Below are 13,174 nucleotides of genomic sequence, written 5' to 3' on the forward strand. Positions count from 1 at the left end.
ATATTATGAATTCTCTTTATTTTTGCCACCTGTCATATTTTGCCAGAAATAACAAGAGCTAAAGTGGGAAAAACACGTAATAAAGCAGACACCGAGCCAACATTTAATAATGCTACCTGAAAGCAGGACTAAAGCAATACCCACAACACTGCACCATTTGGCATCATCCATCAGTTCTTTGCAGGATGACAGACTGTGAAAGGATGCTGAGCACAGTTAGGGAGAAAATGAGAACAAGGCAGAGCTTTGACAGTTCACCTCTGACTAAGAGAGCATTTGAAATCTGAAATGGTTGAAATTTTTTTTCCTTAAAGGAACATTGTAAATGATACTAATTGACCTTTTTTGAACACTCCACATGAGGGGGGGGGAAGCACACAGAGGGCACAGGTTTTCTTCTGCACTCTGCTTGTGGGATACATCCTACTCATTTTAATGAAAACCCAACGTTCTAACCAGAACTTGGGGGAAGTCTGCAGATGTTCAGTAGCCTAAAGCAGTTGGGTAATAAATGATTTTTTTTCTTAGTAAAGAACTGACCTTGAATCGTGAAATGAGTCATTCTTCTCTTACAGCAACGGTCTTCTCCTGTCCAAAGTGAAAGAGAGCAACAAGCGCACACACGTGTGTGCTTCTGCGACTGAGCCAGCAAGAAAGGGAAGAGTGCTTAAGTTCATGCACATTTTTATTGAGTAGTAATATAAAATGCTTCTTTCATTGTTACAAGTGCATGCTTTGATTGCCAACATTTCGAAGTCAAATTACAAAGGCAAGGCTGTAGGCTGTAGTGAATTACTTGGGCACTTATACAATTGTTAAAAAATATCAATGGACTGTTTTGTTTTGTTTTGTTTCTTTTTCTTTTTTAGAATGAACCAGTTGAAACCCGTAACTGATATACAAAGGGAAAAAAGTGAAAAAATTACACATTTTGTGGCACATGACAGAACAGAACAAAATGACTAAACCATTATGACATTAACAGTTATCATGCAGTTAGAATTTCACATGTAACTACAAACTTATTTAAATTTCACAAGGTTTGCTAAACATGCTACCGATCTATATGTGCACTGACAAGCTTATGTTAAAAACTTTAAGAATACTCTCCCCTTAGATTTTTCAAAGCTTTTTTTTGATTACAAAATTTCAAAGGCATTAAGCATTTTTTTTTAGAGAATATAAAGTACGCCAGTATACATACATTTCCAGTATAAGTCAGACCACTAAGCGCATTACAGTCCCATACAGGCCTATACAGCCATTTTTTCTTAAAAAACATGCATAGGCAGATTTTTACAGAATATAGATGCTTTTCACTGCACTTAATATGGTGTCTTGTTCACTATACTTAAAAATGCACCACTCATAAATATTTAAATTCAGCAAGCCACAACCAAGACTTGATTTACCAAAAAAACCCAGAAAACCCCCCAAACCAAACCCCCCTAAATATAAACAGCAAAAAAAGATAAATGTTATCATTATTCCAGTTTTTTTTTTTAAACAAAGAAAAGGATAATTGCTGCCAAATTAGTAAGATAAGTGTTATATTTAAAGAAGGGCATTGAAGCACACTAAAGAAACCTGAGGTAAGCATAATCTGTACAAAATTAAACTGTCTCTCTCTCTCTCTCACTCTCTCTCTTTCTCTCTCTCTCTTTTTTTTTTTGGCATTTTAAACAAATTTCCAACATTCTTTTTTTTTCTTTTTTTTCTCTATATTTTTAAAGACTGCCTAATTTATTTCATAGCCATTGTCTGACAAGAGTAGCAAAACATTATCAATAAATAGTCCTTATTTAGTTTGTACATTTTGTTAAAAATGTTTTGATGTTGTCCATGTTTAGTGCTGCAACTGTAAACGTACAATAGTTAGTAAGAAATTAAACAAAGTTTTCATGTCCAGTAACATAATAAAAGGCCTTTCAGTAACATATCTAGACGTTCCCAATGCAGTAGGAAAACATGTTCATTCCCCTAACTTTGCAATATATACCAGCATGAGCTTTCATTTTTCTGCAAGCATTTTAAAGGCATATCCAAAGGAGGTGTCTCTCCCCCACCCCCCCTCCCACCAAATTAAAGTTGACGATCTCTTCGTAGATGATTTTTGTAAACTGAATCCAACACCTGGCCCCCAGAGCAAGTAAGCTATTATCAGAGGCAAGAACATCCCACTGCTGATGTGCAGCAACCCCATCGCGCCCTGCAGCTTAACCCCCCTCCCAGACAGTTGTCACTGAATATTGCTGCTATTACTGCCGTTGCTGTCCGTGCCATTAGTCTCTGTGGAGATTGCCTTGTTGATGGAGTTAAGGTTGGCATCGGATGGCACGTCTCTGCGTGGAGGCATTCGCTCATTAATTCGATCTAAGCCTTTGGCCTCTTCGAAGCTAGTGATCTTATGCTGGGGTGAAAATCCTTTGATAGCTAAATAAAGGATTATTAAAAAGTAAAATTAGCAAGGTAAAACTCTTGGCAGCATTTCCCCCAACTTAGCAATGAGTGCGAAAGTCCTTCTTTGTGAAGGCGGCAATGAGAAGATCTGACAACACGACCGACTCCTTACCGTACTCAGAAAGAGCTGGGGGTTAACCAACCACCACCGTCTCTTGCAACACAACTATTTTTTTCAACGAGATCAAATTCCGGTATTTTGCTGTCCACCGGGGTTCAGCTTCAAACGCTGAGAAGCTGACATGAAACTACAGTTTGCAATTAGGCACCATGCTTAGGGCAGAGCCGTGAGCCGGTGAGTTAGCATTTGTCGTCATCACTTACAGCCTTAAAGACATCGTGCCTCACCGGAACATCCTTAATCAGGCAAAACTCCCATTTGACTTTCAAAGACCGGGGTAAAAAGCGCTGCCCAGTTACAGGTGGCGATGACATGGTGAGGCCAGTTTGCGGTATATACATTAAAGCTATGGGAGATCTGGGGCGACCCTACAACAGGTTGTCTTATGTTCTCAACACAGGCAAGCTGCTTGTTGATCGCTCGGGGCAGTTAGCCTGCCCGACACATCCCTGGACTTCTAGAAAGCAGCTTGAGTCAAACAGCAGTAACGCCGTGCAACGCAGACCAGGGATATCGTAACCTTTGAACATTTGTACAATTTAACTTTGGAAACGCACTGACAAAGGACCAAAGTTCCAACTGAACCTGAGGACTTTTGATCTGGCCTTCAGTGGCAACATTGATGAGGCCACACCAACCTCAGAAGGCAGCCACAGGCTGGGGAATGTATTTGTAGAGTGTGATTTTTATTTTATTTGATTCTTTTTCTCTAATTGAAGAGTTGAAGATCGTTAGATTTAAAGCAAAAGAGAAAAAAGCACCGTAGGCAAACAGCAGGTCACAACTCTGTAGATAATTTGTCATAGCCTTCTGTGTGTTTTTCTCTTATCTGCACCAAATCAATGCACTGCACTTCCAGAACTGGTGCTTTTGCTATGTCTCTATCTTAACATGCCATAGAGCAGAAATGGTGTGTTAGTACCAGGAAGCTGCAAACTCCCTGAAGAGAAAATGGTAAGGGAGTTTCAAAGATCAAATTCGGTATTTCTTCCCTCCCTTTATGTTCTCTTTACCCTGAAGTACTCCTGCTTTCCTTCCAATATGCAGTCCCAATTCTGGACAAGCTGGTAACTTCTGTTAAAAAAAAAAACAGCGAACAAACCCCAACCCCAGAACATCCCTGGTACCAATCTACCAGTCCTTGCATTTTGGGGGGAGTGAGAAAAGCGTTTTCATGCTGATAGTTTTGCCAACCATTCCTGTGAAAATGGATAGATCCTGTTTGCCTCAGGATTTAGTTCCTTAGCCAGTTTCACAAACGTTATATTGGAACTTTGTGAAGTGCATGGGTTTTAACATGTATTATACTTCAAATCAGAAAAACAACAACAACATAATGGTGATTAGTCAAGTGAGCAGGGATGGAGCAGTGAAAACAGAACAGGCCCTACAGTGAGTTTTTTCATGGATTTTTTTTGTTTGTTTGTTTCTTTGTTTTTTTTACCTTTATCTTCTACCACAAAAATGAAGATGTCTAACAAGCACCCAGGCCAATCCCTTAAAGCAATAGTTTAATGGATGGCCGTGTTGAAGCTGAAACACTTGCTGTGTCCTGGAGCTTGCCAGTAGCACAGCCCAGTTGGTGTTATCGGGCCCTGAATCAAACTGCAGATGGACAATTGGTAAAGGGCAAAATATTTTCTCCATCGTTAGCTTCATCTACATAGACTAGTCATTACGACTACGGTTACAGTGTCTAACTAGCAAGAATGGCAAATCAAGAATTAACTTGAAGGGTGCATATTGCTGGAATGGGGGCATGTTCAATCGAATGTATTTCAAGCAGACAGGTTATTGTCTGTAATAATGAGGAAGGTGCTCTGCTGTAGTTGCTGGTCAGACAACGAGTATTAGCAGTTTACATTGAGAGTATACTAAAACACAACACATAGTCACAGAAAATCACAGAAAACAGCCAAACTGTCAACGAGAATGCACACTGCAGATTAGAGATTGCCGATAGGAATAGATAATTCCAACATAAATAGCAGCTTACTCACTGCTATTTAGAAAGCAGTTGTATTTTCTCTTACTCGTTTGTTCTGTAATTTTATTCACTGCTTTACAAAAATCAAAAACAAATTCAACTGGCCAAAAGGGCACATCTTACCAACGGACAGCAATCATCAGATTTTTTTTTTTTAATTAACTAAAAAAAAATACCCACAGAAAATTTGAGAGGGGCAAGAACAAAATACAACTGAATAATTTTGTTTTAAAGGGGAATTCTGACAATTCTTCTTCCAAAACTTTATAATGCTGAATATTGCGCATCTACATTGCAATATGTGATTACTTAGGTTTTAACTGTAGCGTTAAAAATTGCTTAAGGGTTAAATTAGAGGTCTGTCAATAAAGCACCATAGTTTTCAATACTAAACATTCAGAAATCTTCCGAGGCAGCCAGTCACTTTATATTTGTAGCTAAAATGGTGCTGGTGTTAATGGTTGCTCTAATGTAAATATCCAGTGTGTAAACTGCCACTACCAGAGGAAGCAGACATCTTGCAGACAAATGTCTCATGTTGTTTTACTTCTAAAGAGAAACAGAAACACGCTGAACTGTAACAAAAGACCAATAAATTTTTTTTACTAGTGACCTAAAAGAAAGGAAACAAACCGAAGCAAAAAAAAAGAAAAAGGGAAAAAAAAAACCAACCCAAAAGAAAAAGAGAGAATATTTCTAAAAAGCTGTGTGTTTTCCTCCACCAGAGATTGCTGAGGATGGTTTGAGGTGGAGACAAGACCCAGCCTCCAGCTCACAGCTTTTGAGCTATGTGTCACAGAGCATTTACGAGCTGCTGCCGACTTATGTCCCGTGAAATCCAAGTCCCCTGATCTCCTCCTGTGGCATTACTCAGTGCTTAGTTCGACATACAGCAATTCCAACGTGATTGTAACTTTCAGAACAAAAAACCCCACAAGAACAGCAACAGAAAAAAAACAAAAAACGTTTTCCCCTTTAAAGCAATTACATTTTGGTTAATACCGAGCCACAATTGTTAGCCCAACACCCACACAATCTGTACAAGCTACAGCAAAATGAATACACCCAGCAGAGCCCTTATCTGTTGTGGCACCAACAGAAAGGGGACTGGCCAATTTACCTTCATCAGCCTCAATAGCCTCAACAGTAGCTGAAGAGAAGAAAGGGGTAGCAAAACGAATGAGAAAAATGAGCAGAGGATTTTAACTCCAAGAACAAGTCAGTGAATAGCAAAGGAGCTACAACACTAATGTTACTGTAAGTGCTGGATTTTGGCAAAACAGACACACAGAGAAATGCTTACACAAAAACAATAATTTGCAGATTGAATTAAGCTACAGCTTGTTTTGAAGCAGAAGTTTCACAAACTAAAAGTTTTTAAAGACACATTTGAGTAGTTTTCTTTTGACTCAAAAGAACTACAAAATGAAAATGTCTTCCATATTGCACATCTGACCTGAAAAGGTCATTATATAATTCTCCCAGCTTTGAATAAGAGCAGTTTGATTTGCCCTGTCAAAAGAGACCGAAAAATGGCATAAAGCCATCACACAGAATTCGTACCACTTATGATGTCAGCTTGAAATGTATTAGCTGGCAGTACAAGGCAAAAGAGCCACATATACAACTTCTCAGAATGATTTTTTTCTCTCTTCTGACTAAAAGAAACTTCCCCACAGCATGGGACAGTTTGCTCAGAGAGCTTTGCTTTTGCTTGCAATCTTGCCCAGTCTGCTCCATCTGTAAGTGTCCTTCTTGTCAACCCCATCTCCGAAAATGGCATTCTTCTAGTATTTTATTTAAATCAATGGACATAGATACAAGACTGAAAGCTGTTGGACCTCCAAAATTGCAAAGCCTGGTCAGAGAGAGAAAAGTTTGTAACCGGGAGGTTGCTGCAGTGTTATAAATACCATGTTACCACTGTTTTGAAACCGTTGTTTCATTGTTCTTAAAGACAGAATTTTATTTGAATTCTACCCATCAGCTTTGGCATGAATTTGTTTCTACAGTCAGAGATTTAGAAGCTAGTGCAAATCAGCAAATGCAATTCAATATACCAATGGTACAGCTCAAATATTTTAAACAAATTTTGATTCTCAAGAACTTCTTTGGTTTAGAGAATAGCTCAAGAAGCCAAGTTTTTAGGAATTCCTCTCTTCTTTTTTGTCTTACTTTCCCCTACATAAAAGCTTTTTTCATCCTCCATAAAACTCAAACAATTTTTTTAAATTAGGATGTTAAATATGGATTGAGATCAATATTAAAATATGTATGCTATTATCTTGCTGCATGGGGAAATGAGAGGAGCTAACCTGCATGCACCAAGATAAGCCTATGCCTCTCAAGCTACAGAGCAAGAGAGATGGCAAAAATCAAGGAACGAAACCAATGCAAACTTAAAAGAAAAGGAAACACAATAAGTAGGATGAGAAATTAAAATGAATAACCAGATCCAAACCAGCACTGACACATTAGAAAAAAAATGAAGACTAAAATGTATACTTCCACAACAGAACATACCACTCATATTTTCTGTTAATACGTATGGTAATACGAATGTGTGCTTAACAGAAACTATGTAAACTTCAGATTATTTGGTGAATGGGGTACTACGTGTTAACTAATGCAGAAGCTTGTGTATAGTAATGTTTTACTAAGCCAGAATACTGCAGTATGAGGAGATTTTCCTTTCAGCCATTGTAACAAGAACTTTAGGCAATTTTCTCAAATTCATTTCAATTCCTAATATTTTGCCAGGGCAACAATAGCAGTTTTCTTGGACCAATTCTTCTGACAAATGTAAAGCAACTATATGGAGAAAAGCCTAGGTAAAGACCACAACCCCATTAAGAAAGGCATCCTGTGGAATCATATTGCAGCATTTTCAAAGCAGAACGTTACTATGTCTGTAACACACAAGTCATCAAAAAGAAAAAAGGGAAGGGAAAAAAGGGGAAAAGAAGGTTTACCACCATATACCTGAATCTTCTAGGTAAAAGAGACAGTAAAGGGAAAAATACAGAGAAAGAATGCTCCGGGAAGGAAACAGGAAAACAAGAGGCTGAGACTGTGTTAAGGTTATAAAGCATTTCTATTTCTTACATCTACTGCCAACAGAACCTCAATAAGCAAGAGACATTCTTGTGTGCCTGCAATATACTCTACAGCAATACACACAGAAAAAAAGGAGAGCTTACAGTAGTAAATTAAATACTTTGCAGCTCCTTATTCCAAAAGGAATATTTCATCAAAGGCAGCCCTACTATAGACTTACAGATTTCCTGTAACTAGAAGCACTTGGTATAAAAATGAACTGACAATCTGTATTATGTTTGTATACAAGGCAAATGCAGTGTTTGTAAGAGCCTCCCTTCACCTGGGCTTAAATCAGAGTGAAATTGTTATCATGCTGTCACCTAGAATTGCTAGGATAGAAAATCTAATTCTAGAGCTATTTTCCATTCGTGATTCTCTATGAAGAAGAACAAATCAGATAAAATAAGAATTTGAGTGTCATTATCCAAGCTGAACATTCAGTACTCTGTGTATCAAAGGCTGCTCTCAAAAAACCCCCCAAAGATGCTGTAAACTGTGGAAAGAGCGCACTTTACATGCAATGCTGAGCTACCATTCTGAACAGTTGATTTTCTGGGACTTTTTTTCCCCCTTCTTTCTTTGTAAATCAGTGGTACGCAATAAGTCTTGAGAAGTGGCCTTACATGAACTGCTCGCAAATGCTCCAGTACAACGAACCGCTTGTTTTATTCTGTCCTTTATTTTTTTCCGAGAAGACTGCGGTTATTTTTCTTGGGTTCTGCAGTTGAAAACCAATTGGTTTTTTTACACATAATGACACACACAGGCAAACATGCTTACCGCTTTGCAGTGTTTGTTTTCCTCCAGAGAGCACACCACTGGGCAGCATTCCTGTTGGAGTCAAACCTTTCAGCGTCAGCACACTTTCACTCTCTTCTCTGCAGAAGGAAAAAAACCCCAAAAGTAAATAATTGTCTTTTTTTTTTTAAACACAGAACACATTTTAGACACCTTAAGCTACACCTGCCCTGCAATGATTTGGTTATCTCCAATCTCCTTACCAAGATAGACTGAATCTGGTAATAACACCCACACCAGTACAGTTCCCCGCACTGCTATGTAAGTGGTTCACCTTTGCACCACACCATACACAGACTCCCGCTATAGTTAACACTATAACCTGCATCTATGAAACAAAGTATGACATACATTTGAATACATATACATAAAACCACAAACTTGATGGGAGGAGGACCAAAGGAGCAGTTATTGCCAACAACACATTTAAATGTCTTGCACCATGTGGTCCAAAATCAACTTAAATTGTTGTTTTGCTTTTGTCTACACTAGCAGTCAGGTGCATTATTTATTAATGATCACCATCCACTTAAAAAAAGGCAGCTCATTAAAATTAATAAGCACTTCCACCCTTACTAGGACTGTTCCTAATAGTTTTGTATACTAAAAATGGTACTGAATTAAAGAAAAATGTTTTCGGAAACCTAAATATGTTTTGTCAGTCTTTAAATACATACAGTTTTTAATATATGGCAACAGGAATACAACGGCTCTATCCAGACAAGCTGTTAAATACAGCTTTCTATGAGCACTGTAATGCTGTCTGTGATGACATACTTTCTCAGCAGCAAAATTGACCCCAATTCTTTAAGGGAAACCTATTTTGAAGTGCTTTACTTTGAAATATATAATGACAGTAAGCTGGAGGACGCAAACACAAAGACAGAATTTAGTTCCTTGTTCACTTGAGGATAATGTGGTTTTGTCTATCAAAACTGTCTCTCAACAATTCTACTACTTACAATTTTCTTTAGACCTACGTGCCCTGAATCACTCATGTATTTCAAACAACTCTTGTGTACCTACTACATATACTCTTCAAGCTCTATTTTTAGTTTCAAAATTATTCTCCTTGTACACGCTTTTCTTTGTGTAATAGTCAAAATCAAATTGTGACTGTTTTCCTTGCAAGTTTCCTAAGCAATCAGAACTAATGCAACAGCCAAATATTTCCAGAATTAATACAGTATTTTCAACATCGAGTTATACACCAAAGTTTTTGCTTTCTCTCGATTATTTGCCCCTGCAAGCAAATGCATAATCTGCATTTTCAATTCAGTGCGTTTAATCTCTCTTTTTTTTTAAATTAGACCGCTATGGCACTTTTAGCTTCACCTTCATAAGATAAGTTTATTCACTGTATTTTTATTATCTTCAAACTGCATATTCCCAAGAAACCTCTGTATCACAAATTGTGAGATTTTTTTAGCCTTCAGTGTTCCTTATTTTCTAGCTGATGTCCTTTAATTCCATTTAAAAAAAAAGGAAAATAAACTGACATTTTTATATATGTATAAATAAACTGGTAAATAATATTTTATTTACCTCTCTCTTGTCTAAATATATCCAAAGAAAAGTCAGACTTGAGAAAAAAAGTCACAGAGAGGCAATGACAGGGAATCGTGAGCTCTTCCACCGAGCTTAAGCCAATCTTTCTATGATGGCTATCCTCAGCAAAGCTCATTTATAACCTTTGAAACTCAGTACAACATTATTTTGATATCTAATTTTGAGACAAAAGTGGCTGAAATGATCTCAGTTTTACATTCAGGTTACATCCTCGAGGAAGCTGGCAACTCTGGCTCAGGGAAGAGATGTTCGACTGAGTCCTTTGAAGATGGTCACATCAGGTGCTGATTGTTTGGAAACGCTTTTCAAGAATTAGTGAAAAAAATGTCATAAACCAGCAATGACTCAAACAGGAACTTCAAAGGTTTCTGAAATAGGCTGGTTTAGATGATGGTGTCACTGCAGTCTTTACAGGGTTATACCAAGTTATCAGACACTTGTGTGTCAAATGGGGATTGTGCTGGCAAGACAGAAAAAATAACCCAGGCTGTTGTATAGGAACAGCATTTGCAAGACTAACCTCATGTAATCTTTGCTGTCTAGAAGCCTGGCACCTAGCTGAGGAGAATCAATCTTTCCCAGCTAAAGAGAAGGGGGGCAATCGTGGCTGGGATGAAATGTCACTCATCCCCCTGGAAGACTGGTCAGCAAAACTGCCCATTGGAGGTACCTGTTTATTTGCTGACTATGCCTCTGACGACAGTAAGGATGTATTTGCTGGTTAAAGCTAAAGGAGAACAAATAAACTCTTCATTTTCAGTCCTTCCTGCAATGTTTCAAGGCCCATCAGTAACCAAGAACTGTAAAAGGCTCAGCAGCTTCAGTGAGTGAACCGCTGGCTTCTCTTCTACCACATACAGTCAATTCTGGTCTTCTGGAGTTGTTGGGATGCATGGGGTAGGCATAAAAAAATGTCTCATGAACAACTCTGAGATGAATTTGACTTCTTTTCAGGGAAAGATCAAGTATGATTTCCATCAGTGCCTTAAAATGTTGATTTTCATGAAATAATTTAAGAGGGCTCAAAGTTTCAAATGGTGCTAAAACCCTAAGCTATGAGGCTTATGCATATCACTTTAGACAGGGCACGTGCAAGAATTATTCTTCCATCCCTGAAACCACAGAAAGCTTCTGCCCCATAGTTCCCTTTGAAAAAGTCTTTCACATATAGGCGATGTCAATTACCTGCAAGTTAACAAAACTCAAACATATCAGCTGAGCATCCAATTTCAGGCCCTTCTGCATATTAAAGTTCACATTTCTGTTGAATTAATCCTGTATTTCAAAAGGCGCTCCACAACAAAATACAGCAGATCCAGAAGCTGCAGTTCAAGGTTATAGGAGAAAGCCAGGTTTCCCAAACTTTGTTTGCTCAACTATCATCAGAGAAAAATAATCATGCTGTTTTATGAAGGTGGTGGCAATGTCGGCTCCCGGCTCTCTGCCAGACTTGGTACAGAGGAGCAGGTGGAAACATTTGATTGCTCCTCCATCTTGTTTAGGGAAAAGGCATGATGCCAACTTTTCTTTTTTTTTTTTTTGATAGGTACCACTTTGAAGTAGCTTGTGCATCACTAGTAATTCACATATAACATTTTGGGAACCCCAGGTACAAAGTCCTCCATCTCAGTATGCTATTTAAAGCTATGCTGCTGCAATATGCAACGTGTGGGCAAACTGCTGTGTCCATGTGAAGCCCCAGTGACAACCTGCCCACTGCTTGCATGCTGCAGAAGAGTCTCAAATCAAGCAAGTTTGAGAGTTTCATCTGAAATTAAGAGTATATTCTTCAAGGAACTATTTTTATTTTCTCTTTTTATATCAATCATACAATCATACCAATACATTTTTTAAAAATCCCTTGATTTTGCACTAACTGTTTTACAGCCATAAACTGACTACAGCAGAGCAACATACAATTTCCTGCAAAAAAAATCCCTCTGCTGAAAGGGGGGGAGAACTGTATTTTCTATATTTAGACCACAGCACAGTACAGCATGTTTTCTCTTCTGCTCAGAGACATCAAATGGAGAGTTCTAAACACTGGGTAGCAATTAGTTACTCATGTTCATGTGTTTGGAGGAGTGCAGCCCAAGGTAACGAGTTGCTGTCGTCTGCACAATGATTTCCTGGACTTTTAGTTAAATGACCCTAATGCTATCATCTTTAATCATCTTTACTCATGTCTGCAGCAACAACTACGGGTGATAAAGTGGGACACTTGGCTTCCTTTTTAATGAGACATGATGTGGAACGTGCCCTTTCTCCACATTTAACTCTTGCCTTGCAGTGGCTAAGACTTAATTAGTACACCTGGTGAGCAAAAGTCTTTTAAAAAAAGGGTAATTGCAATTTTCTTTGCTGATGTCTTTTGTTTGTTCGTCTGGTTTATGTTCAGCAAAAGCCCTGAGGAAGATTATTCAGAGCCATAATAAATAGCAGTATTGTATAAATAAAACAATTTTAAAAGGTTCCAGTAAAACTCAGTTGGGTGGTATACTAAAATATCAAATTTGCTGTTTGATTAACAGTAGAGTGCTCTAAGTAATCATTCAAAGATGTCCTTTAACATAAAAAAAGAATCTGAAACAGCACAAAACCTTACCTTAACACTGAGAAAACTCTAGCCATTTTTCCTATTGCTCTTATCTTGTTCCTTATAACCTCCTTTCGAGCAGCAGCTGTTGCTCCTATGGAAAACACATTAAAAACTGTTATAGGGATTTGTAAATGATACATCACTATTCTGAACTCTAAATACAAGAAACATCATATTAATGCCATAGTTTGCCAAACAAAGCCACATTTGTAGTCAAAACCAAAAATACTATTTTTTTTTGTTATTTACAGCCCAAGACTGATCACTTTTGAACAATCTAGTTATTAGTACCTTTAGACATGTGATCTTTTTCCTGCTACACATTAAAGCTGCATGTTTTTTCATCAATGTACCCTAATTTTCTATTTCAAAAACATTTTCAGAGACCATACTCTTTTGAAAATGAGTTTCTTAGAAAATAGTCAAAATGCCAAAAAGGTATTCAACATGAACAGTGCCCAAACCATAAAAAAAAAGAGTTCAAAGAAAAGTTAAACAACAATGGAGTTAAAATCTATTTCATAGTCTTACCATTTTAAGT

At 37.8% G+C, this 13,174-nt stretch overlaps 1 protein-coding gene across 5 annotated transcripts in view; it reads right to left on the minus strand.

The window, feature by feature from the left end:
- Positions 1–668: 668 nt before the first annotated feature.
- PPP3CA (protein phosphatase 3 catalytic subunit alpha) overlaps positions 669–13,174 on the minus strand; it is a 205,985-nt gene continuing 193,479 nt past the window's right edge. For 3 of the 5 annotated variants that reach the window (XM_075031837.1, XM_075031828.1, XM_075031841.1), the window contains 4 exons: positions 12,640–12,724; positions 8,448–8,545; positions 5,689–5,718; positions 669–2,433 (listed from right to left, as the gene is read on the minus strand). In XM_075031837.1, coding sequence (XP_074887938.1) covers positions 2,240–2,433; positions 5,689–5,718; positions 8,448–8,545; positions 12,640–12,724 — 407 coding nt within the window. In that variant the 3' untranslated portion in view covers positions 669–2,239. The remainder of the gene's footprint in view (positions 2,434–5,688; positions 5,719–8,447; positions 8,546–12,639; positions 12,725–13,174) is intronic. The other 2 variants (XM_075031848.1, XM_075031855.1) reach the window with 1 other exon arrangement.

The sequence above is a fragment of the Buteo buteo genome, chromosome 1, assembly GCF_964188355.1.
Source record: "Buteo buteo chromosome 1, bButBut1.hap1.1, whole genome shotgun sequence".
NCBI classification, from domain to species: Eukaryota; Metazoa; Chordata; class Aves; order Accipitriformes; family Accipitridae; genus Buteo; species Buteo buteo.